Below are 26,764 nucleotides of genomic sequence, written 5' to 3'. Positions count from 1 at the left end.
AAATCAGGAATTTATCCTGTTTAAATCCATATTATGAGTTTTTTTTTATATTAATTCTAATTATAATCAATTAGAATGTGTTTATTTTTAGGATATAAAGCAGTGGATTCACCAAATTATTATCATGATTATTGCACTCTTCAGTTAACCTTGTTGGGGACAGATTGGTGGCAAAAACACAGTGTTCTCTCTTGGAACTAGACTTTCTATTTCACCAAATCAAAATATATAAATGCATCAAAAACATACAAATATAGGATGTGTTGTTGATTGCAGTGAACATTACAGCAGAAATACAGCTGCTGTGATACAAATATTCAAATGGTGATTTCTTTTTCAGACAGATTGATCTTGCAGCCTGATTTCTAACACATCTCTTACACTCATCTGATGCTATTTGACACCATGCTGCTAACTGCCAACACAAATCAATCTTGTTTTGCTTCAACTGGTTTGATAAGGGTTTGTGATATACCAAAATCACATAAAAACACTGTACACAAACACAGAAACAACTCAACAACTCCACTTCAAACTCTCTTCAAAACACATCACACTTTTTAACCTGGAGCAACAGGATCTAGTTAGGTGCTCTGTTGGTCTGTCACTATGTTCACACCTCTCCTCTCACACACACAGACACACAAACACATACACACGCACCCCCTCGCATACAGTAACACACACACACAGACACGCACACGCACACACACACACAGACACGCACAAATAAGTGAAGTTTACAAATAACATCCACTGCCTCCATGGAGCTGTCAACACCTTATTGTATCCATCAGGTGGAGGTGGTGGAGCAGTGGGTGAACTCTGGGTATGTCGCTTATAACAAGTATTAGTGGTTTGGAAAATTAGTACAATGTATGTTGTTCAAAAAAACAAAACAAATCAAAACAAAAAACTAACATTTCAAACAAATCTGGGCAATGTTTTTGAAATCAACATTTTTGACATGACATTTTCAATCTGAAGGTACTGGTCTGTGAAGCCTAAGACAACTCTTTTCTGCTTAGTGCTTTTTTATACTGTGAAATGATTTAAAGGGCCCATACTGCACTATTTGCTGATCTATATAATGTTGTTTCCTCATCAGAAATACACTTGAAATTGTGTTTTGTTTCATTCACATGTTTCACTCACAAATCCTGTATATTTAGGCTCTGTTTGATTCTCTCAAACAGAAAACACTTTGTTCCACCTTTTAAAATCATGTGGTCTTAGAAAGAGGAAGTGCTCCACTGTTTTTTTTTTAACTCCATACACATTCACTAGAATCATATTGATGATTTCAGCCCTGGAATTTCCAATATGATAAAAGGTAGTTGTTAACACGAAAACGACCACATCATGACATCCCAAGATGGAACAGAGCATTTTGAGCTTTGAAGGTGTATGCTAATAAAAAAGGATTACTTAGACTTAAGTGACTAAAACAAAACTCTTTTGCTTTTGTGGAGGTAACAATATTCTAACATGGCTAAAAGATCACAAGAATCTATTTTGTGTAATATAGGACCTTTAACATGATTTTGTTAAAATAAAGAGTTCAGGTGTGCTCAGATGTTCCTTCAAACCACAACAAACTGAAGTTGTCTCATTTCACAGCGCTCCTCTTGAAGCAGTAGACAGTAGGGTGCTCATTACTGTGTGTGAGACTGGAGTGGTTAATGATGGGAGCTGCACTGCTACTGTCACTCCACTGCACAGGACTAAATACAGGCTGAGTGGGCGGGTCTGTGCTGTTTGTTTTAATATTCACTTCTAATCTTTGTTTAATGATTCCAGAAATAAGTCTAAAATGACTCCTGGACCAATATTCAATTTGATTACATTATTGTCCATGCTAAATATTGAGTTCCTTGGCTTATTTTCTGTTCAAACAATGGGGAGTGAGTAGATGAAAGTACATACAATACTGTGTTATTGCCTTCGCCGTGTTCAATTTAATAAATTCAACCCAATCTCCAGTGAGAAGTTAAAAAAAAAACATTGCTAATGTGTTATATGTATATTGAGGATTGAGGCTTCACAGCAGTTTTAACATTTTACATCAGAGCATAAAATCAAATGGACCAATGCATCCTTAAAGGGACAGTCCAGAATTTTGGACATAGGACCTCATTTCCTAGTTAGCCAAAGTGTTGGAGATGTGTGGAGACACTTTTGAAAATATTCCATCCAGTCCTTGTATTTGCAGAGGTCGCTGGTCCTAGACTAGTGCATGTCAATGGCCATAGTTGGTGGGCACTAAAAACAGTCTTACCCACTCCACAAAGCACCCAAAGCAAAACAATTATAACGCCAGACTGTTCATGTGAATGTCTGTGTCGATAGAATAATTTTCAAAGAAAACCAACCTTGCATTTGAAGGATTTATGTCTGAGCAGCAGCAGCGAGTTGTACTTCCTGATAGAAAGCTTGGCAGTGGTGGACTGAAATCACCTAGCATCTATCTTACCAGCAAAATAAAATTCTGCTGCTGCTGAGAAAATAGTCCCTCAACATGAGACAATTAATGCACTGCAAGGTTAGTATTATTACAAACATTATTCTTTCAACACAGACATTTATATCGACAGTCTGGCGTTATAATAGATTTGCTTTGGGCGTTTTGTGGAGTGGGTAAGACTGATTTTAGTGGCTAACTATGGCCATTGACATGCACTAGCCTAGCAACAGCGACCTCTGCAAATACAAGGACTGGATGGAATATTTAAAAAAGTGTCTCCACACGTCTCCAACACTGGAACCAGGAAATGACGTCCTATGTCCAAAATTACGCACTGTCCCTTTAATATTTACAAAGCAAATATCAAATTATGATCTGCAAAACCGGATAGATTAAAGCTCTATGGCAAAAATCAATCAATCAATAAATACAGAGTTAACCAATAAGAAGAGAAAGTGGGGAGATTTTTTTCCCCCCACACACTCCTCCTTAAACCAATCACAGAGACGTATGAACTCTCAGAAGATACAAGCAGCTTTAGTTACTTTTTAAAGGCAACATATAGCTAATAGTATGAGGAATTCATATATGTTTAAGGTGAGCAGAAATCATAGTCTAACAAAATAATGGTATGAGTTGTTTTACATACTAACCACTGCTGGTTATAATGCCATGACAACTTTGTGTATTTGGTGCTACACAGTCCATAAAAAATAAATGTTAAAGTATGGTGTGACAAGTAGGTATTCCAGTTTTTCCAAAAGTCAGCAGAACAATCACTTGCAGAAACATTTAGAACAAATCCAGTGACAGTGGACATTGCTTAAATCCATGTCTGTCTTTCTCAGTGCTACAGCAAGCTACAGCCTGGAAGCATCAATTATACATGCCCCCTTGCTCTCTCCCTCTCCTTCCTTCTGTCTCTTTCTCTCTCTCCATCCCTCTATTGCTCTTTCTCTCCCTCTCATTTTCTCTCCGTCTCCCTCTCCTGTCACTATGCAGATGCACGTAGCGTACTTGTGTTGATGTGTGTGTGGGCAGGGGGAGGCCAGACAAGGTAGACTGGTTGACAACTTGATAAAATGCCACAATTGTAGAGGAAGCAGACAGTTAAGTTGGGCATACGTCAGTGCTCTGAAAATGCGTCAGCCAGCTATTGTGTACAGTTTAGTGGCTGTCAGGGAAAAGTGAGAGAAATCTATGAGAACTTTTGGAGAGTGACGCTATGTGTATGGATTCATGTTAGCAGGAGACCACTTCAAAAGCAGAGAGCAGATTCAAAGGTACACCACTGCAACTTTTTATGACTGGTGCAAGTAAAAGACTTGGTAGCCCCAGAGCAGCACTTGATTTGACATCCCCATTGTGACAGTAAACAGAGAAAATTAATATCCAAACCAGAACAAAGCTCTTTGTTAAAAGGTCATCTGTTCCTTCAGTGTTAATCAGGCAAAAATGAGGATGTTTAATCAAGCTTAATACATTATTCTGGTATTTTTGGAGCCTCTGTGTAAAAAGAGTCTACCCACAAAGTTTTAATAAGCAAATCATCTGCCTAGATCATCCAAAAATAACCACTTCATTTTCCTCTTCTCTTGCTAAATATATGAATTTCCTATTTACTCTTCTTTAGTGTGCTACTATGTTTTCCCAATCAGAACTGGCCAAAAATGGCACACAAAAAAAAGAGTTCTGTTATTGCAAAATAATATTCCTCAAATAGAAATATAAAGTAGTAGTCCAGGAAATTACTCAAGTAGAGTACAAAAGTATATTCGGGAAAAACAACTTCCCAAGTAGTCTGTTGATATAATTGGAAGAAGACAAAATAAGATCTCTGATTACCTCCAAAACTTCGAACATGAGATTTCTATTTTTGTATCTTTTCTTTTTACAGGATGTGCATGAAGTTCTGGAATAGTTTGTCTGTGTCAAAAGATTGTGCTTCATAATAGTGTGGACGGAATATGAGCTGAAGTAACAATGTAAATTTTGAGACCAACATCTAGTGTTTAATGCACGAAATAAGTTTACTTATGCACTGAAGATTGAACTTTTAATTTTTACCTGCCTTTTCTGATTTACATGCAATTCCATAGATTGTGGATACTGTGGGATCTAAAACTAAAAGTAAAATCATAAAACACAGCCAACTCTGCACATCACATTATTATAATTCACCTACATGTTGGCATGCACCCTCAAAAATCTACTTCCTCTAAATACAACTCACGAGGGTCTACACATTGAAAAAGTAATGTAATTTGAACCTGTCTATTTCTCTGCCCACAGCCCAAACACAATGATCTCGCTGACGGCTGGAGTGAGGAGAGCACTGGAGCAGAACCCTTTAAAGTCACATTGGTCTGAAGCAGGTTTGATAAGAGTCAGAGCCAGGTTAGGAGTGCAGTGAAAACCTTATCACACTGTCCTTAAGGCACTGGGACCTTCCGTGTATTCAAAAGGCCAGCTAATCATCTCAGTCCATGTGCTTAAAAATCTGCGTGGATAACAGTCACTCTTGCAACTTTATCTGAACCTTTGACTGGTGCTAATGTGTTTTTGCCCTCACAAAAAAATCTGGAGTTTGAACCAGTTATCTTCAAAAAGGACTCGTAATTGCTGTGGGGGAGATATGGTTTCAAGTCTTGGTAGCTTGATTTTTAAAAAGGCTAGAGCAGAGTTACAGATGTGGCCACTTACATGTTCCTTCTTGGTTCATTATTGTTAAAAGGATAATATATAAGCATATAGTATATTCATTGTTATAAGTAGGGCTTTGCAATTAATACATTTTAATTAAGATCTAGATCAGTCATTTAATTGATCAAGTGGATCTTTTTAAACACAATAAAGCCATAATAAAGTCATAATTTTTAATCACAATAAAGCCATAATAGCCTATCAGAAAAAGCATGTAATTTGGAGCAGAGTTCAGACTTTAGAGGAAGAAATTTGACTATTCAGTAATTTTCAAGCAATTATCAAAAGCCTGTAGTGTTCATGAAGATTAACAATGGAAAATTAGTTATTGGAAACCATTTTCATTTGATAAAATATAGTGATGAATGCGGTTGAATAAAGTTAGGGGAATTCATTGAATTTGTGATTCAATGTTTTGTCATACTCTCTGTCCCTCTGAAATGTGAGTCATTTCCCCATCGGTTCATAATTCATCTGATACAATTGCAGTATTTTACACATGTTGATACTTTGCAGCTGATGTCATTAACATTCCCTGGGGATGTGATGCTAACTGAAGGCACTACTCTGTTAGAAGCTCTATGAGACTTTAATCTGAGCTTTATTTTAGCACAATCTGACCATAAAGAGCTGATATAGTTGGAAAGACAACAGGTGAGCTAGTTTCTTAAAACTTTTTGAGAGTGTTTGCTAATGTGCGCATTGTGTCTCCACTGTAAATACTGAACACCCCACCATAGGAATACATGCAGAGCACCCCCAGTGAGATGTCAGTGCAAAGTGCTAACCACAACCACTTGTTTTGCAAAGCTTGATTAAGTTTTACCACTGCAGAACAAATAGAGTCCTGCCTTTTCACATCGGCTTGTACAAAATAATTGTACATCTGTCCTTTACATATAATTACTCCCTCATGGCACTTGGATGTGAGTGATCCATTTATAACTGGTCTAATACAGTATGAAACCATGACAACTACTTTTTCTTCTCTCAGTGTGCCCCTATAGTTTGAAAAAGAAACAAAAAAAAAAAATCCTCCACAAAATCGACTTTTATGAGCTTTAACCAATGTTGCAGTGGCTTACTCAAATTTATTTTTAATATTTTGAGTCTTGAGCGTTCAGAAATTTTCACCTACCCCACATCCCAGTACTATTGCAGTTATATTCCAAATTAAGATTTTGAGTTTTACATACAAAATGAAAAAATGTGTGTAGTCATGTTCAACAATTAAATAATGTGACTGAAAATCTACTGCTGTTAAATAGTACATGAAGAGGCGGGCTTCACAGTTGTGCAGTTTTTTAGATAAATATTGCTGTTTAAAGAAATACATGTGGAATAGTGGTCCACATATAGTTTAATATGCCATAAGAAAGCATAATGTCTTCTTTAAATACATCAGCTACATTTGCATAGGGGTCTTTAACAGCTGGTTTTCTGTCATTTACTACTCTCTCCCACTGTGCTCCTCTGTCAGAGACCAGTGCTACAAAATACCACACAGCAGGGGATAGGGGGCTGCAAGGCTTTCCCAAAGACTCAACAAACTAGACTTTTCTGAAGTACATAACAATATTTAACAGCAGTATGTTCACGTTCATTTGTGCTATCAAAGAATATAACTTAAAGCCAAACTTAAGGCAATGACTTTGACCAGAAATGCATTGCAGTGGCAGAACGTTTTTGAAGCTTGCATATAATTATTCTAGTTTTTGCTTGAAAACTGTTGAAATATATGTGGAAAACCAGGCAGACGTGATTGACAGCAAGTTATCTCAAGTCAGTGTGTAATAGAAGTAGGTTTCAAAAGTAGGTTTCAACATACAACAATTAAAAGGAACTGAATAAATATTCGTGCCTTGTCCCATCCCTATAAATATCTAAAATATCCACAAACATTTTGATTTACTTTCCTGACTAAATCATGTATCACAGTCTAGCATCTGGTGTTCAAATTGAGGTCTGAACTACTTAGAAAAGTGCTTGAAAAGTGTTTTTAAATGTATAACTGCACTAGAATAAACACTTTGCCCATTACCTAGCTTGACTTAAGTGAAATCCTATTTTTAAACCTAAAATGTGGCTTTAAATGCCCTCTTTTCCGCATAAGTCAGAGACGCCGGGGGGTAGAGTCATACATGAGTGGGCAGAGTGGCCTAAAAATGGCAGGAGGGTTTATGGTGTCCCCTGTCCTAAAGATGTCCCGGCAGATGCTGTGGTTCTGAATTTTCTGTGAGAAAGAGAAGAGGAAAAAGACGGAAACCTACCTGAATCAAACCTCTTTTGTTTTTACATCACTATTCTTTCAGTAGTATAACCCCAATGGGCTATTATCCAGCTTCCTCTTCAGCATTTAATTGTACACAAATCACAGCTAATCACAGGCTCTCAAAATCAATTCAATACAAGAAGACATCCCCTCCTGTGTCTATTCTGTTTTTTAACCTCAAATCTTAAACCAAAACAAGAGGAAACAATATCTGTCACCATGACTGACAGTGCAACCCTCAAAGCACAACGCGGCATGAAAGATACCGCAACAATTCTTCATTTTTATCCCTTTGGTGGCGAAAAGAAGGGCTTTTTGTGTAGAGCGATGGGTGGTACTAACGCTGAACAAAATGAAAAGAATCAAAGCAGCGTTGTGGTGGATTTAGGCGCACTCAAATGAGTGATTTATGCAAATGCAAGCGGCAGATCGCGTTTCTGAGTCTGAGCGAATGAACAATTAGCTGATTGGGCTGAAGCTTCAAAAAGGGCTGTCAGTCAGGAGATAAGGGAGCAGTGGGGACCAGGCGCACACAGGCAGAGGGCCAAACACTGTGTAGAGTTTAATCTTTCATAAAATAATAACGTTAATGTATTCAAAATTAATAATCCTAAAATATAATATTTGTGCAATTTCACAACTGTTTTACCAATTTTAATACAGTTCCTTTACTCCCTAATATGCAGATGTTGTCTTTTTTCTGGACATGTCCTACTTTTGGGACCCAAAAAGATTTGACTCGTTATTTTTGGCAACAAATCTCAGCTCATCCGATTAGATATAATCATGGATCTACATACATAAGATTTTATTATACTCCCTTGAATATTACCTCCGTCTTTTTCCTCCTCGCTACAGTGCGCCCTCACTGTGAAGGGCCAGACCACTCTTGTGATCAGAAAATGCACCTACTTATATTAAGTGTATTATGAAGCAAAATAGCTACTTTGAAGAGGGTCTATAATGCAGTGCCTGATGTAGGGACGCATGCAACTGCGGGCTTGAGGGTTATCTAACATATTGTAAACAGTGATGTCCATATTGATATTTTTGTTCTGCAAGAAATTACTGTAGGTTGCATGTTATTTGTAGTGTCTTTTTAAAGGTGCACTGTGTAACTTTTCCAGTGGAGTGTCTGCCTTGTGCCTACTGATATGGAGAGGTTATGCCATTGACTGGAATGTTCTACAGTATGGCATTTAACTTTAATCTTACCTTGAAAACACCATGCATTCTGACTTGAAACCTAATCTGGTGGCATCACTTTCTTGTTTCCATGGCAATAGTTAAGTTTAATGCAATAGTGTGGAACAGTGTAGGCAAAAAATAATAATAACATCTGCACAGAGACAAGCAGGTGGCAAACCATCCATCAGAAAAGTTGAGCAGTACATCTTTAACATGCTGAATAACAATGTCCATAGTTGTTTCTTTGTATTCCTGTAAGTAAAGCAAGAACCGAGAAACTCCCCAGTGCAGTTTATGACATTAAATCATTAAATTTATGATTTTTGTGACATTTTTTTCTGACCTTTATGCTGGCTAATGCTTCCAGCAGCAGTAGATGTAAGACGATATTATGTCAAAACAAACAGTGATTGAATAAATGCAATGCAACACTGCCCTTCCAGATTTAATCACATTACTCTTGAACTGACTCAGATTGTTGTTGTTTTTAGATATAAGAACAAAACAGCACCTTGACAACATAATCTCAGGTTGTCTGTATATGTTGGGAGCGCTGGGGTGAAATCAGGTGAAGGTGGTGCATGTGACTATAAGTGCAAGGGCAGGAGAAAGTAGCTCTGTAGTGGAGAATTTCTATAATTACACACACACTGGCTCTCCCAATGGCCTCCCTCTCTGAGAACCTAATGAAGGAAGAGGGAGTGGGTGAGCAGCCATGACATGCTTTTGTGCTCTGGGTCTGCCCTCCTGTGCAACATGCAGCTAACTCAATGCACACATCATGAATAACACACAGCACCAACCAGACTCAGGTCACACCATCTGTCTGTCTAGACTTGTACCTCTCCGCATTCTCTCTCCAACCAGTTGACGAAACAGGCAGTAACTGTGTGTCAGAAACTGGCAATGGTGGACTAGCTAAAGCAAAGCATCACAGGTGATCCTAGATAGAGGAATTAAGGTGAAAGAAGGTTGTCTGAAAACACCAGTTACAGGGTACAGCTCTGTCAGCACTAAAAGTGTTTGGGCACAACAACAACAACAACAAAATAACTGCAAATGAATAGGTCCGTATATGGCAGGGGTGCTCACACTTTTTCAGCATGCAAGATACTTATAAAATGATCTACCCACCACAAAAATGCAAATCATTTATCTATAAATATATTGAGAATCAGTCATGGTGGATGTGGGAAAAGGCTGACTCACATAAATAAGTTTTTATAGATCTATTTCCATTTTATCTGCTAAATATTAATTTAAGATTAAAATAAGCCAAGCAAACTGTACTGTATTTTTTCAACCTGTTTTTTCAAGTTCCTAACTGAAGTTGCATTCTCCATATACTAGCATCGCACATTTACCAAATGCACATCGTGACAAATGCAAATGTATTTGTGCACTTTTATGATGTTTTAAAAAGTTTACACACTGGTAAGGAAGTGTACACGCTGTTGCAGATAATCCGCGCACTGGGAGCATTTGGTGATGTGCCACACAATGTCCGCGGGGTCCAAACCAGCGCACAAGCTGCAGTGAGAAGCCCCGCACGGTCCCGCACACCGGTACAAGATTATTGCAGACAGCAGTGGCCATAATGAAATATATCATACTCATCAAGTGTCAGACCTCGAGTCTGAGACAAGACCAATACTGAGTCCAAACACGGTCGAGTCTGAGATGAGACCAGGACCGTAAAAAAACAGTCTTGAGACTAAGACCGGTCTTGAGTACTAAGACACTACGATCTACACACACTGCCTTGGCGATCGACTGTTAGATAGCAATCAACGTATTGGGCACCCCTGGTATATGGTATAAATAAAGTAATTATCTATCTACCTTTCTATCTTCTACCTTCTGTTATAAAACACTGTTTTGTTGCAGCAGCAATGCTGTAAAGACCTTAACAGACCTTTAAAGACCCTTTTAAAAATGTTCTGTCGTGGTTTTTGTCTAAGTTGTGTGTTCTGAATGTTTGTTATTACGTCTGTTACATGTGTTTAATCGCTGTGTATGCCGTTTGATTGTAAATAGTTTTGTACGTACATTGTTTAATCTTGTCTTTTTTCAGCTTGATAATGTAACATCTGTCAAGGGAGTAAGGGTGAAAATTAGCCTTTGGCTAAATCCAGTGCACTTACAGAAATGTTAATTAATGTACACTGCCTCTGTCAAATGAATAGATAAAAATATATAAATAAAACAGAAGCCTCATAAACCATAGTGCAGGATGTCACGATTTCAAATCTTTGTGTCATGATTATTCTCCAAACTGCAGTGAATTCATTAGTTCAGTTTCATTTGTAAAGTTTGATAAGTCGTAACACCTCAAGGGACCAGACCATGAAAAAAAAACATCCTGAATGATCAAGAGAATGGTAGGTTACGTTTACTTTTTTGGAATCTAAAATGAACTAAAATGACTTCAGAAAAAAACTGCTTCTAAAATTGTCATTTTATCTCTAGTTCTCATGATTAATTTGTGAACTCAGTAATCACAATTATTGATTAACCAAATCATCTATCAACTGTATCACTGTAATGATTATTAGTAATATTAAGTTTAACAACACTTCCATCCCTAATATAATAAGAATATAGATTATGTTGTCGTATTTGGATGTAGCAGTGGCCCTAAAAGCAAATCTACTCTGGTCTACAAGGTTCACAGAGTGGATCATTATCTTAGTGAAGTCACAGTGGGGTTATTATGACCACACACAGACAGACAGAAGGACAGACACTCAGCATGGCCCTCCTCATTAACCATCACAGACCCTCTCTCTCTCTGTGGGGGTGTAATGAAACAGAGCACATGACCCACCCGCCTTTGATGTAGTCCAAGAAGGTCACCTCCATGTCCACTAGGAAGGACAGCAGCGTCACCTGGAGCCAAAGGAACACATAAGAGTCTGTTTGTCAAATAACATTATATAAAATCTATGTGCGTTTTATGTATTTTGTGCCTAGCAGCTATTCATTAAAAGTAATAAACACCAGACAACATTTATATAGTCTAATCATTATAAAATCCCTTATGACTGGCGTACTTCATTTTACGAGTAACCAGAGGGTATTAAAGGTGGACTATGTAACTTTCCACCTGTTATTATTTTGCCTGCAATGTTCCAAAGTGTAGTTTTAAACAAAGCTATCTTGCATGTATACAATAACTGTGTTTTATTGCTAAAATATACATACATTCTAACCAGCACGTCAATAACATCTCCATAGAGACAAGCAGGTGGCAGATCCTCCATCAGAAAGTGACATAGTGGCTTGTTTTGATGAGAGATACTATTGCTGAGACAACCACATGCTGGAGTGATTTCATACAGTGTTGTTCTAACCTGTTATATGTATTTTAAAAGCTCTGTATTACACAAAATGCATTATTCTGATCTTTAAGCCGTGTTAAAATGTTGTTACCTCATCAAAAACATCCCTGGAGCTGTGTTATTTTGTCTGCATCTCCTCAAAAGATCAAAAATGCTTTTAAGGCGCTACCTTTTGCCTTTAGTTCAGTAGAGACAGGCAGTTTCAGATTCTAGAGAAGGTGTATGGATTTTAAAAACACAGTAGAGCACTTTTTGCATTACTGTCTATGCTGTCTGCATAATGTTTTTCATTTTTTAAGTTTCATTTCAAGTTTTAGTGCTTTTTGACAACCATAACCAAGACCAAACAAGATCAAACAGACAAAAATTATTCTATCCACCTTTGAAAAACAATATGAACTTTGCCTTAGAAAGTTTAAGTGCTTATTCACCGTTCCAGAGTTGAGGTATTTTTTCTTCTTTCCTTTCTTCTTCGGATTTACCACCTACAAAAAAAGAGCAGTCATTTGTACTTTTTTGCATTGGCATTCGAAGAGCATATTGACGTGGTCCTCCTGGTATTTAAAATGCAGACAGGTAAAATGGGTATTAGATCAATTTTTATGCAAATTTGGATTCAGGCACGCTTCAGTGCTCATGGGAACAGAACAATGTGTAGACCATTACACCAAAACAATGAGGTCATCTGTTGTCTTGTCTCTAGATTAAATAACTGGATATGCAAATGGCCACAGGGGGAGGTCTGTTAAGGTTAGGTAATCTGATGCAAATTTTTGCAACTAAATAATTTAAGTATCTTTTTTTTTTCTTTTCTTTTTTTTTTTCCATATTTTAAAGATGTATTGTGTAACATTTCTGGCTATGGGTCCATCAAATGCTTTTCTCCGTGCATGAACACACCAAGGTACAGGTCAGATCTGTGGAGAGACAACCCCACTCTCTGTCACAATGCCTTTTTAAAAAAAGTATTTAAAAAAAAACAAACACCTGTGACTGAATACATGTAAGGCAGAGCTGTTTAATGTCATACTGTGGAACATTCCAGGCAGATCAATGACATATCCATAGAAACAAGCAGGTGAAGGACCTCCAACCAAAAAGTTACACAGTGCACCTTTAAACCAGATTAATGTCAAAATAATCCGACTGTTGTATAGACAATATTTGTGGATAAATTGTATTATTAATAAAAATGGCAAACTGATCATTGTTTTGTGTCATTTCATTTTAATGCCTCTGTCTTTGTGATTAAAGCATCTTTTGGTATAAGTTCTGTAGAGTCCAGCTAATGATTAGTAAAATAGTCAGTGATTATAATATTATATTAGTCACAATTATTCTGATTAATTGCTGCAGACCTAGTTCAGATAGTATAATAGGAATCTTGGGACCAGGAGAGACAGATCAATATCAGAGTTACTCTAATTTCTTTATTACAGTTTTGTTCAACGCTTTTACTAAAATAAAAAAAAGAATACTATGATATAAAAAGCACAAGCCACAGAAAAAACAAATGAACAAAATATTTATATAATTATGTCTAAATGTCATCTTTTGTTTTGTTCTCGTGGCCTTTTATTGCTTCTTATACCAATGGTTCTCAAACTTTTCCCACCAAGCAACACCAGATCTAAACAAGGCTTAAAAAAGAACTATTCTAGGTCTAAAATAGGGCTAAAACAGGAGTAAAAAGAACACCACATGCTATATATGGTAGTTCTAAACAAGGCTTAAACCAAAGGAGGACAAAAATGTAGACTTAATTGACAGATTGAAAACCCTTGTCTTATGCAGTCTTATGAGATTTATGTCTTGTCCAACTCCCACCCTTATTACATTCTTACATTTCAACACTTAAGGACCAAGGGAAACACTACCCTGAGAATTGAACCCACAACCTAAATCCAAAGAGGAGCACAGACCATTGTGTTCACATTACACAATATGCATTTTTTCCCTTTTCATTAAATTATTACAATAATGCTTGCAACCTACTTTTGAGTCGTCCCTCACAAGGTATGCACTATAAAGACCCAAGGACATCCGTACAATCTAATCACATCTAAAAAGACATATTATAATAGCTGTCTCTGCACTAAACTCTCCTTCAATCTCAAACAGCTTTAAATGGAGGCTTTAAGGTCTAAATTAAACTATGCCAAGGTTAAAGTGGTAGCAGGAACCCTCGGGAAACAACATACAAATGGTGGGCTTTATGCATTTCACCTTGGTTCACATTGGGGTGGCCTGACAAGGACAGCGCAGCATGCAGAGCTGGTGGTGCATTGATTGTAAGATGGGAACTTTTCAAAACCACTCAGACAGGGGGCTTCCCATCAACCCACCCTCTCTGTGAATGTGGTGCAGGGAAATGTCAAGAGTCAGGCATATTATTTAGTACAAGTGGACTGATACTAGCTACTAGCAATTTGTTTCCTTTGTTTGTTTCCTCTCAGTTTTGGCATCGCTCTAGCCAAAGTCTGATAAAACATTTCGTCACAAAATCCTGGATTCAGATTTAAAGATGCACTTTGTAACTTAACCCACGGCAGGGCATTAAACTATCTACCTGCGTTTATCCAATTGTGTGTGTTTTAATTGGTAAAGATACTTTTATACCCTTAACTTGGCTTGGTGAGATAACCTGCTTGTCTCCATGGAAATAGATTTAATAACTTTAACGCCATATGACGGATTGTTCCTTCAGTTGTCCAGCTCCTCACCTCTGACCCCTCCCTTCCCCAGCACTGGAACATATCAGCACTTTAACATGAGTTATAATTGATTGATTTAATGTACACCTTTTATTATGCCTTCTAATTGCCCCTCAGGAATACATAAAGTGACTGAATTGAAATTAGACACCCTTGTGTAACTCAAGGGTGTTCAAGCTAAAGCCCAGCGGCTAAATGCAACCCTCAGACCTACTCTTATAACCCCTCAAGTCTTCTCTTGAAATGGACAAATTGATCATAGGCATTAAATTTAAGAGCTAATTTAAGTCATTCTACCACTATAACATGAATGACATCACAGAAAGACTAGCTGATGGTTCTGCCTAAAAGGATCCATATAAATAAACAAATCAACATCCCACTGCATTGTGATATAAGGCTAAAATAAATGTTCCAACCCTCACCTTTCTGTATATGTTATAATTAACTGGCTTTTGAATTCACAGGAGTGTCCACTGTGTGAACTCAGCTAAGATAACTATTCTTAGATCCTGCTGGTTTTAAATGATTTGGGACTTGAGACTCGCTTTTAGTATATGACAGAAAATTAACTTGAACTTTTGAGGTGAAAAATATATAAAATCAACTTTAAGAAACTTTTACAAACATTTTTGTTCCCTCGTCATCACTACTTTTTTTTTGTTTTGATTGTGTTTTGATGCATGTGTGTGTATCCCATACTGTCCAGCATGTGAGGTTTGAGTGCTCTAAAAATGTCTAAATTTCTCTCAGAGTAGTATTATGAGTGTGTGTCTTCTGAGCGTTATTAGGCAAACAGCGGCAGTTTAAACGGAGGTCCCTGAAGCTCACGTCTCGGAGCGGCGCTGGGCTAATCAAGACATGTTGACTCTGGAGAGAGAAGTCCTATCCATCAAAACTGTCAGAGCACAGGGAGGAAACAGACAAGAAAAACTGGAGGTAATATTGTTTTTATGGCGTAATCAAAATTATTTCCAAATGCCACAGCAGAATAATAATGATTGTTAGTGATTTTGTTATGACCTTATAATAGACTGTTTTATTCAATGTGCAAATGAAACATAGCAGACACATTGTTTCTGAAAAGGTCATGTCAAATGAACAGTGACTACTACATCTTCATGAATATAGACAATGTTTTTTTTGTTTGTTTTTAGGTTGCTCCAAGCGAAGGGCAAAATTGATATGTTTTATCCTTCTAGTGTATTTGATTTACTTTAAAATTATTAGACTTTAAAGTGCCCTTATTGCACTATTCTCTAATCTCTGTTAAAACGATTTTCTCATCACAAACATACCTGGAGTTGGGTTTTGTTTTATTCATTTATTGAATGCATTCACATTCTGTTTTTGCCTCTTTTTCTCTCCACATAAATATAACAAAAGTCATATAACAGATTACTGTGGTTATTTGACCCGAACAGGCCTGCGGTAAAAGAACGCATTAGAATGGTTTTGTGTCTGCGTTTACAACTGAACAACCATCTGTCATGACAAACTACATCTGCAATGACTGTACACACTTTAACTTTGCTTTGCCCCAGGCTCAACAGGGCTGTCTCATGTATTTCCTGAAAATAAATTAAACTTAATGTGTGTAGTTTAGAGTTAAGGGCTGATGGTTAATACAATTTTCTGTATTGAGTGAGAGAAGGCTTTTAAGTTGTGACTTTAAATGGGTGATATGCACTATGTATTTCAGGTAGTCTAAAACATTCTAATCTCCACCAACAATTTGTTACACAAATTGAGCACTCTCCTTGGAAACAAGCAGGTGGCTGCTCCAAACCAAGTATTTTTGGTTATATAAATTTAATGAATAAACAATTTTAAGATAAAAGTTTAAGATACTGTGGCCATCCAAAGCAATAACATCTCGGACCATCTACCAGAAATGTTACATTGAGCACTTGGCTACTTAAGGATCAAGAACATTTGAGATGCTACAGGCTTTTTACTCCACATGTGACAGTAAATGTGGCAGAAGAACTTCCAGAGGAAATTCTCCAAGATTTTCAGAGGAAACACTTTGAGAGAATGAACCATTTCATCACCAACTGAAACACTAGAGCAGAGAAAGAGTGAGGCCTTTCCTATTGTGTTCACCTCGTTCCCCCTGGACACTGTTGTGATGCTCAAAGACACAGAGGAGGGACACGTTTGGCCCTTCCTCTCCTCAAACTGCCCTGACACAGACCTGCTGATCCTCCCTGACCAGTCCTCCCGTTAAACTGCACTGAGACCTTTGACTGACAGACATAGGAAACTGAGAAGTGCTTGACTTTCCCTTGGGATCAATAAAGTATCTCTCTCTCTCTCACACACACACGCACGCACACACACACACACACACACACACACACACACACACCCTACATACATACATACATACATACATACATACATACATACATACATACATACATACAAACAATAAAATATACTCACCTCATACACATTGAACTGGCTCTGGCCTCTGGAGAGCTCTCTGTAGCTGGTGCTGAACTCTCCAATGAAGTCATGACTGCAACATGAATCAGAACATGAGTTATTTAACAAAACACAACAGTTTGCAGTTTCATTCAGTTAGTTATTCAACATGCTATCACCTGGAATGCCCACCCAGAGATCAAATATCGCTAGCCAAAACCAAAATGTGATTAAAAAATGTAATTGAATTAAAAAAGATTTTAAAAGAATTTTTTTTTTCCAATATTAGTGCATTAAAAGGGTAATCTCCCTTTAGTTTTCCCAATCCATTTAGTTAATATGAATTTGTGAGTCCCATTTCCTCTGAATGTCAGTTGTGTTTAGCACAGTGAAGCAGCGACACAGTGAAAGTGGATGGGTCTGTTTAGATAAAGTTTAGATAGACAGAAGAATCACTCCCCTCCACTACTGTTTGACAAATGTCTCTTTTCTCTTGTGAGGCAGTCGTGATCCAGACACACCAATAAACACAGCTCCAGCTTCTTACCTACTGCAGATACAAGCTGGGGTTATTACAGCCAAAGTTCAGGAAATACTAGAGTTTATTTAAAGTCCATATGTTTCTCTAATTATTACTTTGTTTGGTGGGTTAGTACTTATGATAAATAATTCACATCAGTCCAGTTGCAATTTTTGAAGAAAGATTAGAAACACAGCATGTAGCACTGTGTTTTATTTTTAACATTATATAAAACAAGAACAAAAATGTATCAAAAAATTCTTCCACACTCCTCTCTCTCTCTACACCCCAGCGTCCAACCTCACCAAAATGTTTAAGAAGGGTGTCCAAATTAGTTCAAAGTTCTGCTGCTCCCCCCGCACAGAGGGATAGATCTTTTCTGGAGTGCAGTTTGTTAATCCAGTTAGTCTGACTAAGGGGAGCAGAGCCTTTCCAGTTCTTTAAAATAAACTTTTTGGCCACATAGCACTGTGTTCTAAAAAAGGATCGCTATCTATGCCTTCAGTTACTTGCTAAATCATGACCATTATCCTCAAGGAGTCCCCAGGGTTTTTTAGAAAAGATATCCAAACTACACTGTTTTTCCTTATAAGAGTGGCTTGTTATGATGTTGGGGTTCCCTGTGTACAGGTGGTACTGGAGGTATTGGTGGTATTAATATCATTATTGGTACTTTTCAGATTCGAGAATGTGGCAATGTCATACTTTCAGATGGAAGGCATCAGTTTTTTCTATCCATTCCTTTTCATTTCCTACTCAACATTGTATTTTACCATAAAATAATCAAAAGGTAAATTTATATATTTTGAACCTGATGTTACAACCTGAAGGGTAACATATTTAAAGGGACACAGGAGTTAAGAGTTAGCTTTCAATTTCTTATTTCCTTGTTTGTTCTTCCTTTTTAATGGTTTTAAAGAAATTTCAAAACCATCCCATGCCCCCCCCCCCAAAATAATGAAAAGTAATGAGCAGAAAGGTGGACCTGATGAGCCAGTCAAACAGAACAAAAACGTGCGACACCAGGTCAACCCCTTACAGGGCCGTAGAAGCCAATGGCCAGCACCAATAACTTAAGACCAAAAACCCAACAAACCTGAACCCAAAGGAAAAGTGAAACCAAGACAGCCAGTCTCACCAGGTCAAAACAAAAGGCCAACAGCTAACAAAATCTACATAGCTGCCCCCACCTGCCCCTGTCTGACTGGGGCAAGGCTACAATCAGTGCGTGTAAGGTGAGCGGGGCTTGGTGGAGCAACGCTTATGTAGCAGAGGAACAGAGCAAAGAGAGCGCCACAGACAGACAGCCGTATTTATAGGCTCTGCACAGCCACGCAAAAATAAATAATGAAAAAAAGTGTTAAGCAAAACAATATAAATTACTAAATGTATTAAAAAAGGAAACAAAAATAACTGATGGTTTAAATTTGTGATTTGTCCAAATCCATGAAGTTATGGTATTACAACAAAAAATATATATAAATTTTAACAACAACATACATTTTCGCTGCCTTTTTTGGTATATAATATTGGCCTATGGAATGTAATGGTGTCATCTGAAACCCAACAATTTGCCTTTGCAACACAGAGAGTGACTTTTATTCAAAACATTCTAAATATCGTTAAATAAATCTTCACATCCACAGTTACAAAAAATTCCTGACAGATTTTTATAAACGCAGCCATCTGTCAGAAAGACCTCTTTGTTTACTGTGTGTATTCATCAATTAAACAGTGGAGTTGTGAAAGCATGAATAATTACAATGGAACAGTCCTGTTAATTTGACTAAAAAATGACAATTATGTTAGGAATTCTGCTTTGAATTTGTTCCATATACGTTCCAAAGATGAATACAGGAAATGTTAGCATACCTGCCGTCTCTGTCCCAGTCGTACACCTCCACTTTGATTGTTCTGTTGGAAAAAAGAAAAACAACATAATCAGTGAAATCAGGTCAAATTAGAAGCATTTGTCTGCACATTTTGTCATCTTCACAGACCGTCTCAAGCTCAAATTATAATCACAGAAGGGAAACACAATAGATGATTGTCCAGGACTGCCAGACCAAACATTAGTCATATATTAGAGATTGCATACTGCTCTATAATAGCAAAAGAAAACTATTAAATAAATAACTTTATTTTATAGACAAAATAATACACAGACTATCACAATTTTTTTTTCCCCATCTTTTCCAAATATTAAACTCAGTAGGTTTCTCTTTGACGTGATACTTTTCATTGAAGAAGTAATGCAGTGACAAATGAAGCCATGATAGCAATATTTGTGGTGGCATTATAAAAAATAGAGCTAGACCTATCGGTCCACCGATATATCAGGCCGATATGTAACCTGTGTATCGGCAGTTAAAGCTGATATTTGATTTTGGTTGACCCGCTGCCTAAAAAATACACTTTCAGCGTCATTTGAACACTTGAACACATGTTTATAGAAAAAAGGAATTTGGGGGTTTCTAATAAATTTAAATGACATCATTTGGAGAAAATCAACATCAAATCATGTTGGATCACTAACTTTTGCTATTCTTTTGTCCCAAATAGACCGATAGGTGTCAACATAGCAGCAGTTTCTACTGAAATGAATACGATTTCTGTAATTTGCATTTCAAATACTTGTTTTACTTTTGTATCTTTCTACATTATATAAAATTCTCAGTTTAAAAGTTGCTGCTGAAATGCTAGTTGTTGTGATGCCTCTGACCGCTGGTGCATTTTGTTGCTTATCTGTATAGCTCTGTCGTCTATCACTGAACCCGCCAGGTAATACGTTTTCTCATCTCCAAATACATCGCTTCTCCTGCATCCCATTATAGCGGACAAGGAAACAGAGCACAATGTAGAATGTGTCAGATCAGTCCAGCTTAAAAACCTTCACCACAGGGTCATTTGTGTGTGACAAAAGCCCAGACATGAGGTGAAAGGAGGGGCAACCACTGGGCACAGACACTGCACAGTAGAAGATGGGAACAAGTAGGGGACTGTGAAGAGGATCCAGAAGAACATAAAAACTGTAAGAATCATTGCAAGAGAAAAAGACAGCAAAGAATACCACTCCATGTCAAGGTCAAAAATCGAAATGATCAGGAGACAAATATAAAGGAAGTGTATGATATAAGATGATTGACATTTATGTTTGAAGGCCTGCCAACTGCTTGTCTCCATGGAGATGTTATTGCTTTGCATGGGATCCCATATTGAGGCATAAAACGTATCCATCTTGCATTTATTGAATTACATGTTTACAAGTGCAAAAAATACCTTGAAAAACATGCTTTTATTAGTTATTAGTGTGAGCTGGCTTGCATGTCGACAGATCTAGCCTGTAACTTGACCTGGGGGTAGGGATGTAACAATAACCAAAATATCGTGATGTTGTATCATCAAAAGTCTCACAATAATATCGTGCACTGTCACAATATATCGAATCACAAGTTTCTTTGCTTAAATTCGTTGTTATGGTGCAACAATAAAACAGAGGGAACTACATCGACCATGATCCTTTGCTCTGTTTTGCTGCAAACTACATGAAAAAATAGCAGTTCTTAGTTCTTTGAATTAAGTCTTGTCAAGGCATTTTAAGAGGAAAAAATTGCATATTCACATTTTGTTGGCCTCCACACAATATCGCAAAAAATTTCATACCATAAGATGTATATCGTGAAAATATCGTACCGTGAGATTCGGATTAGGGCCCGACTGATATGGATTTTGTTTTGGCCGATATGATGGCAGTAAAATGGGAGCTGGAGCTGCCGATAGCCGATATAATTGCCGATGTATTTAGTGATGTAAAAATTCACTGTAAATCTTGAATTGTTTAAAAAACTTAGGTTTGGCTCTGGTGGATTTTAAATTGGGTTTATTTAGGCAACATTTATTGTTATTCTGCCTCTTTTTGTCATATTTACAGACAGTAGGTTGGCCTAATGGCATTTTTGCATCACATTCTAGCCCTAGTGATGGGTATTCCAGTTCTTTTTAGAGAACCGGCTCTTTTGGCTCGGCTCACTAAAAGCAGTCAGCTCTTTTGGCTCCCAAGCGACTCTTCAGATTGTTATGTTGCAAGCAGGACTAAACCAGGACTAAACCATGTGTAAAACAGGACTAAACCAGAACTGAACCAGGACTGGGTGTCGGGACATGGTCTCTATCTCTCTCCTTTTCTCGAGCCCCAGATTAGCCCTGGTTTATTTATTTTATGCTGAACTACAGACAAATATGCACATTTTTTTACCCTATGCACACGCAGATTTCTGAAAGTTTCGTTTTCAGCCGCTGCCCGCTGTACAACACGCGGCGTGAAGAGAAAAAAAGTGAGAGAAAGAGAAAACACGGCTCCCAATAAGGTCATTTGCATCAAATAGCCGGCTCTAAAAGCCGTTTCGTTCTCAACCGACCCATCACTACTAGCTAGTAAAGAAAGTAAACTACCGCTATTAGCCTTTAGCTGTAAATGCGTGTGCGTCACATTAATTAACTATATCAACTCATTTGCATATCAATGCCGGTCCAGTAACAAATATACGGCCAATATAGTGACTTTACAATAGACCAATAGAAGAGAAAACAGCCTGTTTATGTGGGGGGCTACAACAGCTAATCATTAACCAACGAGAAATAACCAAAGCTAGCTTTAAAACCGATACATTTCCAACACTCAGCGTTCACACAGGCTCCTCCTCACATCACAAGTCTACACTAATAAATGTCCTTTTAATCCAGACTCAAACCGATTGTCCGTAAAAAGAATATAATCTCAGTGTTGCTCACGGCTGCGGGTGTAAATAAATGCATGTGAGTGACGTGACTCTAGGGGTGTGTTCAGGGACAGTACGGACACACACAGACAGATGACTCCGCAGATACATACTGATGCGGAGCCACATATTAGGACATTTATCTGTCTGTAAATTGGATTAAATGAACATAATGTATTTAAGATTTATAACGAGGTATAACATGCCCACGTGAAATATCGACCCATATTAGCAAGATTTAGGCCGATCACCGATATGTTTCCAGGTGTCCATATCAGCCGATAATATTGGTCAGCCGATACATCGGTCAGGCCCTAATTTGGATATCACTACATCCCTACCTGGTAGTGTTAATTTCCTATCCCTATAGAGATTTGCTTAATTCCAAACATTCCAGGTAATGAAATCAAGTGGAGAAACTCTATCAGAACAATTACATAGTTCTCTTTTAAATGTGTGTGTCTGTGTGTGTGTGTGTGTGTGTGTGTGTGTGTGTGTGTGTCTGTGTGTCTGGGAGTGTGTGTGTGTGGGTGTGCGTGTGTGTGTGTGTGTGTATATGTGTCTTATAGCATCATATATTGATTAGGGAATAGAATTGGCAAAGGAGAGGTAAGGAACTAAAAACACACACATACACACAATTACCAATTAACACACGCCGTAATCAATCCCCTTCTCCTCAGAAAGCTCGTAGATGTATTTTGTGTAGGCGTCCATATTGTACTGTCTGCCTAAATTGGATGTCCGCCATTACTCATTGCTTTGAAGGAGAGACAGGAGCCCCACAATGATTGGTCTAATCTGCTGTCCTCACTGCTTGTTGCTGGACTGAGCCCTGCACTGACAGTAAAGACGTGGTTTCCTTTTGTTTGGTGGCCAACAGAGCTCCTGCTTATCTCCCGTCCCAGACACACAGATACTTGTGTGTGTGCATGTCTCCTATTGATAAGACAGTGTGATTCTCCTCTCCTAATAAGCTTATGAGAGCGAACTTCAGATTACTGCTTTAGCCTGGGAGAGCACCACATGACTGCTATCGACATTACATCCAGGAGGGAAACACACTTTGATACACGGGGCTGCTGGTATTTCCTCTTATAAAACCAAAATGTCAAAAGCTATGATTCTAACTAAGCCCTTATAAAGAGGGGTCAAAACATGTTGGCTTTCGCTATTCAAATAACATCTTTTAACAATACTTTTCTTTGTGAAACTTTTACTTTTTCTGGAGTGCCTGGATTTTGATTTTTCAAAGTTTTGATCCATGTTTTTTCCAAAAGCACCCTCTATCTGTTTTCACTGATTGGAACACCTGTAGCAAACAGTCACTTTTTTTTTTCTTTCTAAATGCTGTGTACTACTGAGAGTGTGGCTAGAGCTGTGTGATGAAATAGGTGGTTTTATTTCAGCCAGTGCCATTTAACAAAGGCTAGAGGCTAATAATGTTTTCCTTAACCTTAACCTTAACCTTAACCTTAACTTTTCTTTGGTAATTTGAAGGTGCCCCTAATTTGAACATAAGCCAGTTCCCAATATTTCACCTCATAATCAAGCTGAAATTATGCAAAGTGATATAAAGAAATATATAAGTTTTCTGTTGGAGGGTCCACTACCTGCTTGTGGCATGGAATGAGCCAAATAATTAATTACATTTGTGTATTCATAGAGACAACTAGAAAACATCACCCGGACAAGTTACAGATAAGTTCTGTGGAGATGGGACCCTGCTCAGAGAAATAATGTATGTGTTTAAATGTATGTTTGAGCAATAAAAACTCTTGATAGCATACATTCTAGGTAAAGCAGTAGCATGTGCATGGTGATGGACTGTACCTGTGAACCAAGTCTACAGTTTGTCTTGGCAAATGAAAAGAACTTTTGAATGTTATGAGAACCTACTTGTGATGTAGTGAGTCCATTACACTGGACACTGTTACACTGGTTCAGAATGTTTCTAATCAGATATAATTAATAATAACCATATAACTATGCAGAATGAAGATATAATAATAGTAGTAGTAGTAGTATCGCATATATCAAGTAAGTGTAAAACAACAAGAAAAGCAACTTAGTTGGATCGTTAATAGCACTTCAGCACCATGGACAGCTACATTCATTTAAAAGAAACTTTCTAGATCCCTCAGGCAAAACTTCTCTCATGAATCACTTTAAAGACAGGCATAATCTTTCTACTTAAAAAACGAATCACCATTACTGTCTGCTGTCGTCTGCTACTTCTATTTCCTAAATGATCGACCGTTTAATATAGTGTATAAAAGCTCATATTACAAAACATTTATGATGGCAATAAAATATTAAAAGGGAAATAAAAAGACAAAAAATTGTTCTCTACTCCACTACAAAGTTAAACGCACACTATAGTACTTAATCTCTACAGATTACTATGTAGTTTAACTCATATATACAATTTTATGTAGTCGAAGTCAACAAATAACAATACTATAGACCAGGGGTGGGCAATTATTTTTCCATGGGACCACGTGAGAAACAGAAAATATTGTGGAGGGCCGGGACAAAATGCTTAGCTCAGTTCTGCATAATATCAATTGTATTTCTTTATAAAAAGCAGTAAATAGCATTGTTTTGACAAGCAGATAAGACTGATAAGAGTTTATGTTATGACTAAGCAATGAAAAAGTGAGGCTGCCGAACAAAAAATGTCATTTAAAAAAAAAACTCTAAAATAAAAGCAATGCAGCTTTAGTCCCTGCATGAGGTAAAATTATAACATAAGTTTATTTTGTAATTCCAAATTATCTTAAACAGGCCGATCAAAGTCAAAGAAAGGGCCGTATGTGACCCAGGAGCTGTACAATCCCCAGGTCTGCCATAGGTCTACAAGTAGTATTTGCAGATTAGGGTGATGTGGTAAATACATTAATTATACTATATAATTCAGAGATTCAAAATGTGCAACAAAGTTTAAACCCTCATAACAATATTTTTGTTAGTGATTTGTGAGTTACTAAGGACATCAACTTTTAAAACTTAAGAACACAGTGCATGTACAATCATTTATTGCAAATTTGGTTGTCGGTGCTGTTGTCACACATTACTGTCATGGCAACTTGTGTCAAAGTAAAGGTGCATTGTGTAACTTTTCTGGTGGAGGGTCCATTAAATACTTTCCTCCATGGAGATGTTATCACTTTGTCTATAATGTTTCACAGTCAGAATGCATGTTTCTCAAGGTATTTTTGAGCTATAAACACAAATGTAATGGAATAAATGTAAGGTAGAGCTTTTTAATGCCATGCCAGGGAGAGCAATGACATATCCATAGAAACAAGCAGGTGACGGAACTGCAACCAAAAAGCTACACAGTGCACCTTTAACATTACAATAATTATAACTAAATGTTTCTGTACAATTTGTGCACTCACAATAATAATATCGCTACCTTTCTACAGCTTGTACTATGCTGTAAACTAAAGACAAACATCAAAACTTATAACAACTTTTGGCCACCCAGAAGTAAACTTTCGCCGGATACATGTCAACAAACTGTTTACATTTACACAAACATTTAGGCCAAAGTTTCAGCTGCAGAGTTGACAGCAATGGATGCCAGGAGCTGAAAAACATTTATTTTTCTACCATACATTTGGTCTAATAGTAGCTATGCCTCATCTGTTTTTCTAAAAAGTGGTGTGTTAAGTGAATACTGAACAAAATTATATATAGATATATAAAACTTATAATTAAATTTACTCAAATATCTTTCATGGGCAAATTACCACATTTCATTCATTTGAGAGAAATTAATAGAAGTTTGAAATGCTGTTTATAATCACAGCATATTGAGAAAGTAATAACAAATTTTGACATTAGAATAAAGCTTTCTTGTTCCTTTTTTGTGTAATTGGCATATATTTTGAAGCAGACATTGATTTACTATGACTTGTAACTATGGACAATATGTACTTTCATGGCAATCATAGTCTATCCTTAACATGTTTGGGGAAATTGCAGTTTCTAGTTTTCCAAAATGTAAACAATAAATTACAGAAAATGGATTGTTGTGAAATTTAAGCCATGTTATAATGTTGTTACCTCATCAAAAGCATACCTGGAGTTGTGTTTTTTTCCTTCATTCACAGATTTTTTAATAAATTCGGTTTATTAATTTGTCTCCAAAGCTCAGCTTGTTCTTTTCCACCTTGTGATGTCATGTGGTGGTAGTTTGCAAGTTAACATCTACTTTTTGTTCAGTAGAGATTGGCAATTCCAGGGCTAAAATCATCTACATTCTAGTGAAGGTATATGGAGTTTAAAAACACAATGGGGCATTTCTTGTATTGTATAAGGTATATGCCCTATAAGCTTTTTCAGT

General features: G+C 37.2%; 1 protein-coding gene across 1 annotated transcript in view; it reads right to left on the bottom strand.

Moving 5' to 3' along the window:
* LOC110161610 (copine-8) overlaps nucleotides 1-26,764 on the bottom strand; it is a 131,559-nt gene that overhangs the window by 26,423 nt on the left and 78,372 nt on the right. Inside the window, exons 10-13 of the mRNA XM_055153678.1 lie at nucleotides 19,505-19,546; nucleotides 17,131-17,206; nucleotides 12,400-12,453; nucleotides 11,455-11,516 (exon numbers count right to left, since the gene is read on the bottom strand). Coding sequence (XP_055009653.1) covers nucleotides 11,455-11,516; nucleotides 12,400-12,453; nucleotides 17,131-17,206; nucleotides 19,505-19,546 — 234 coding nt within the window. The remainder of the gene's footprint in view (nucleotides 1-11,454; nucleotides 11,517-12,399; nucleotides 12,454-17,130; nucleotides 17,207-19,504; nucleotides 19,547-26,764) is intronic.

The sequence above is a fragment of the Boleophthalmus pectinirostris genome, unplaced genomic scaffold (assembly GCF_026225935.1).
Source record: "Boleophthalmus pectinirostris isolate CB_2022bp ecotype Guang Dong unplaced genomic scaffold, ASM2622593v1 HiC_scaffold_18, whole genome shotgun sequence".
Taxonomy (NCBI): Eukaryota; Metazoa; Chordata; class Actinopteri; order Gobiiformes; family Gobiidae; genus Boleophthalmus; species Boleophthalmus pectinirostris.
This window is presented reverse-complemented; position numbering and strand designations above follow the sequence as displayed.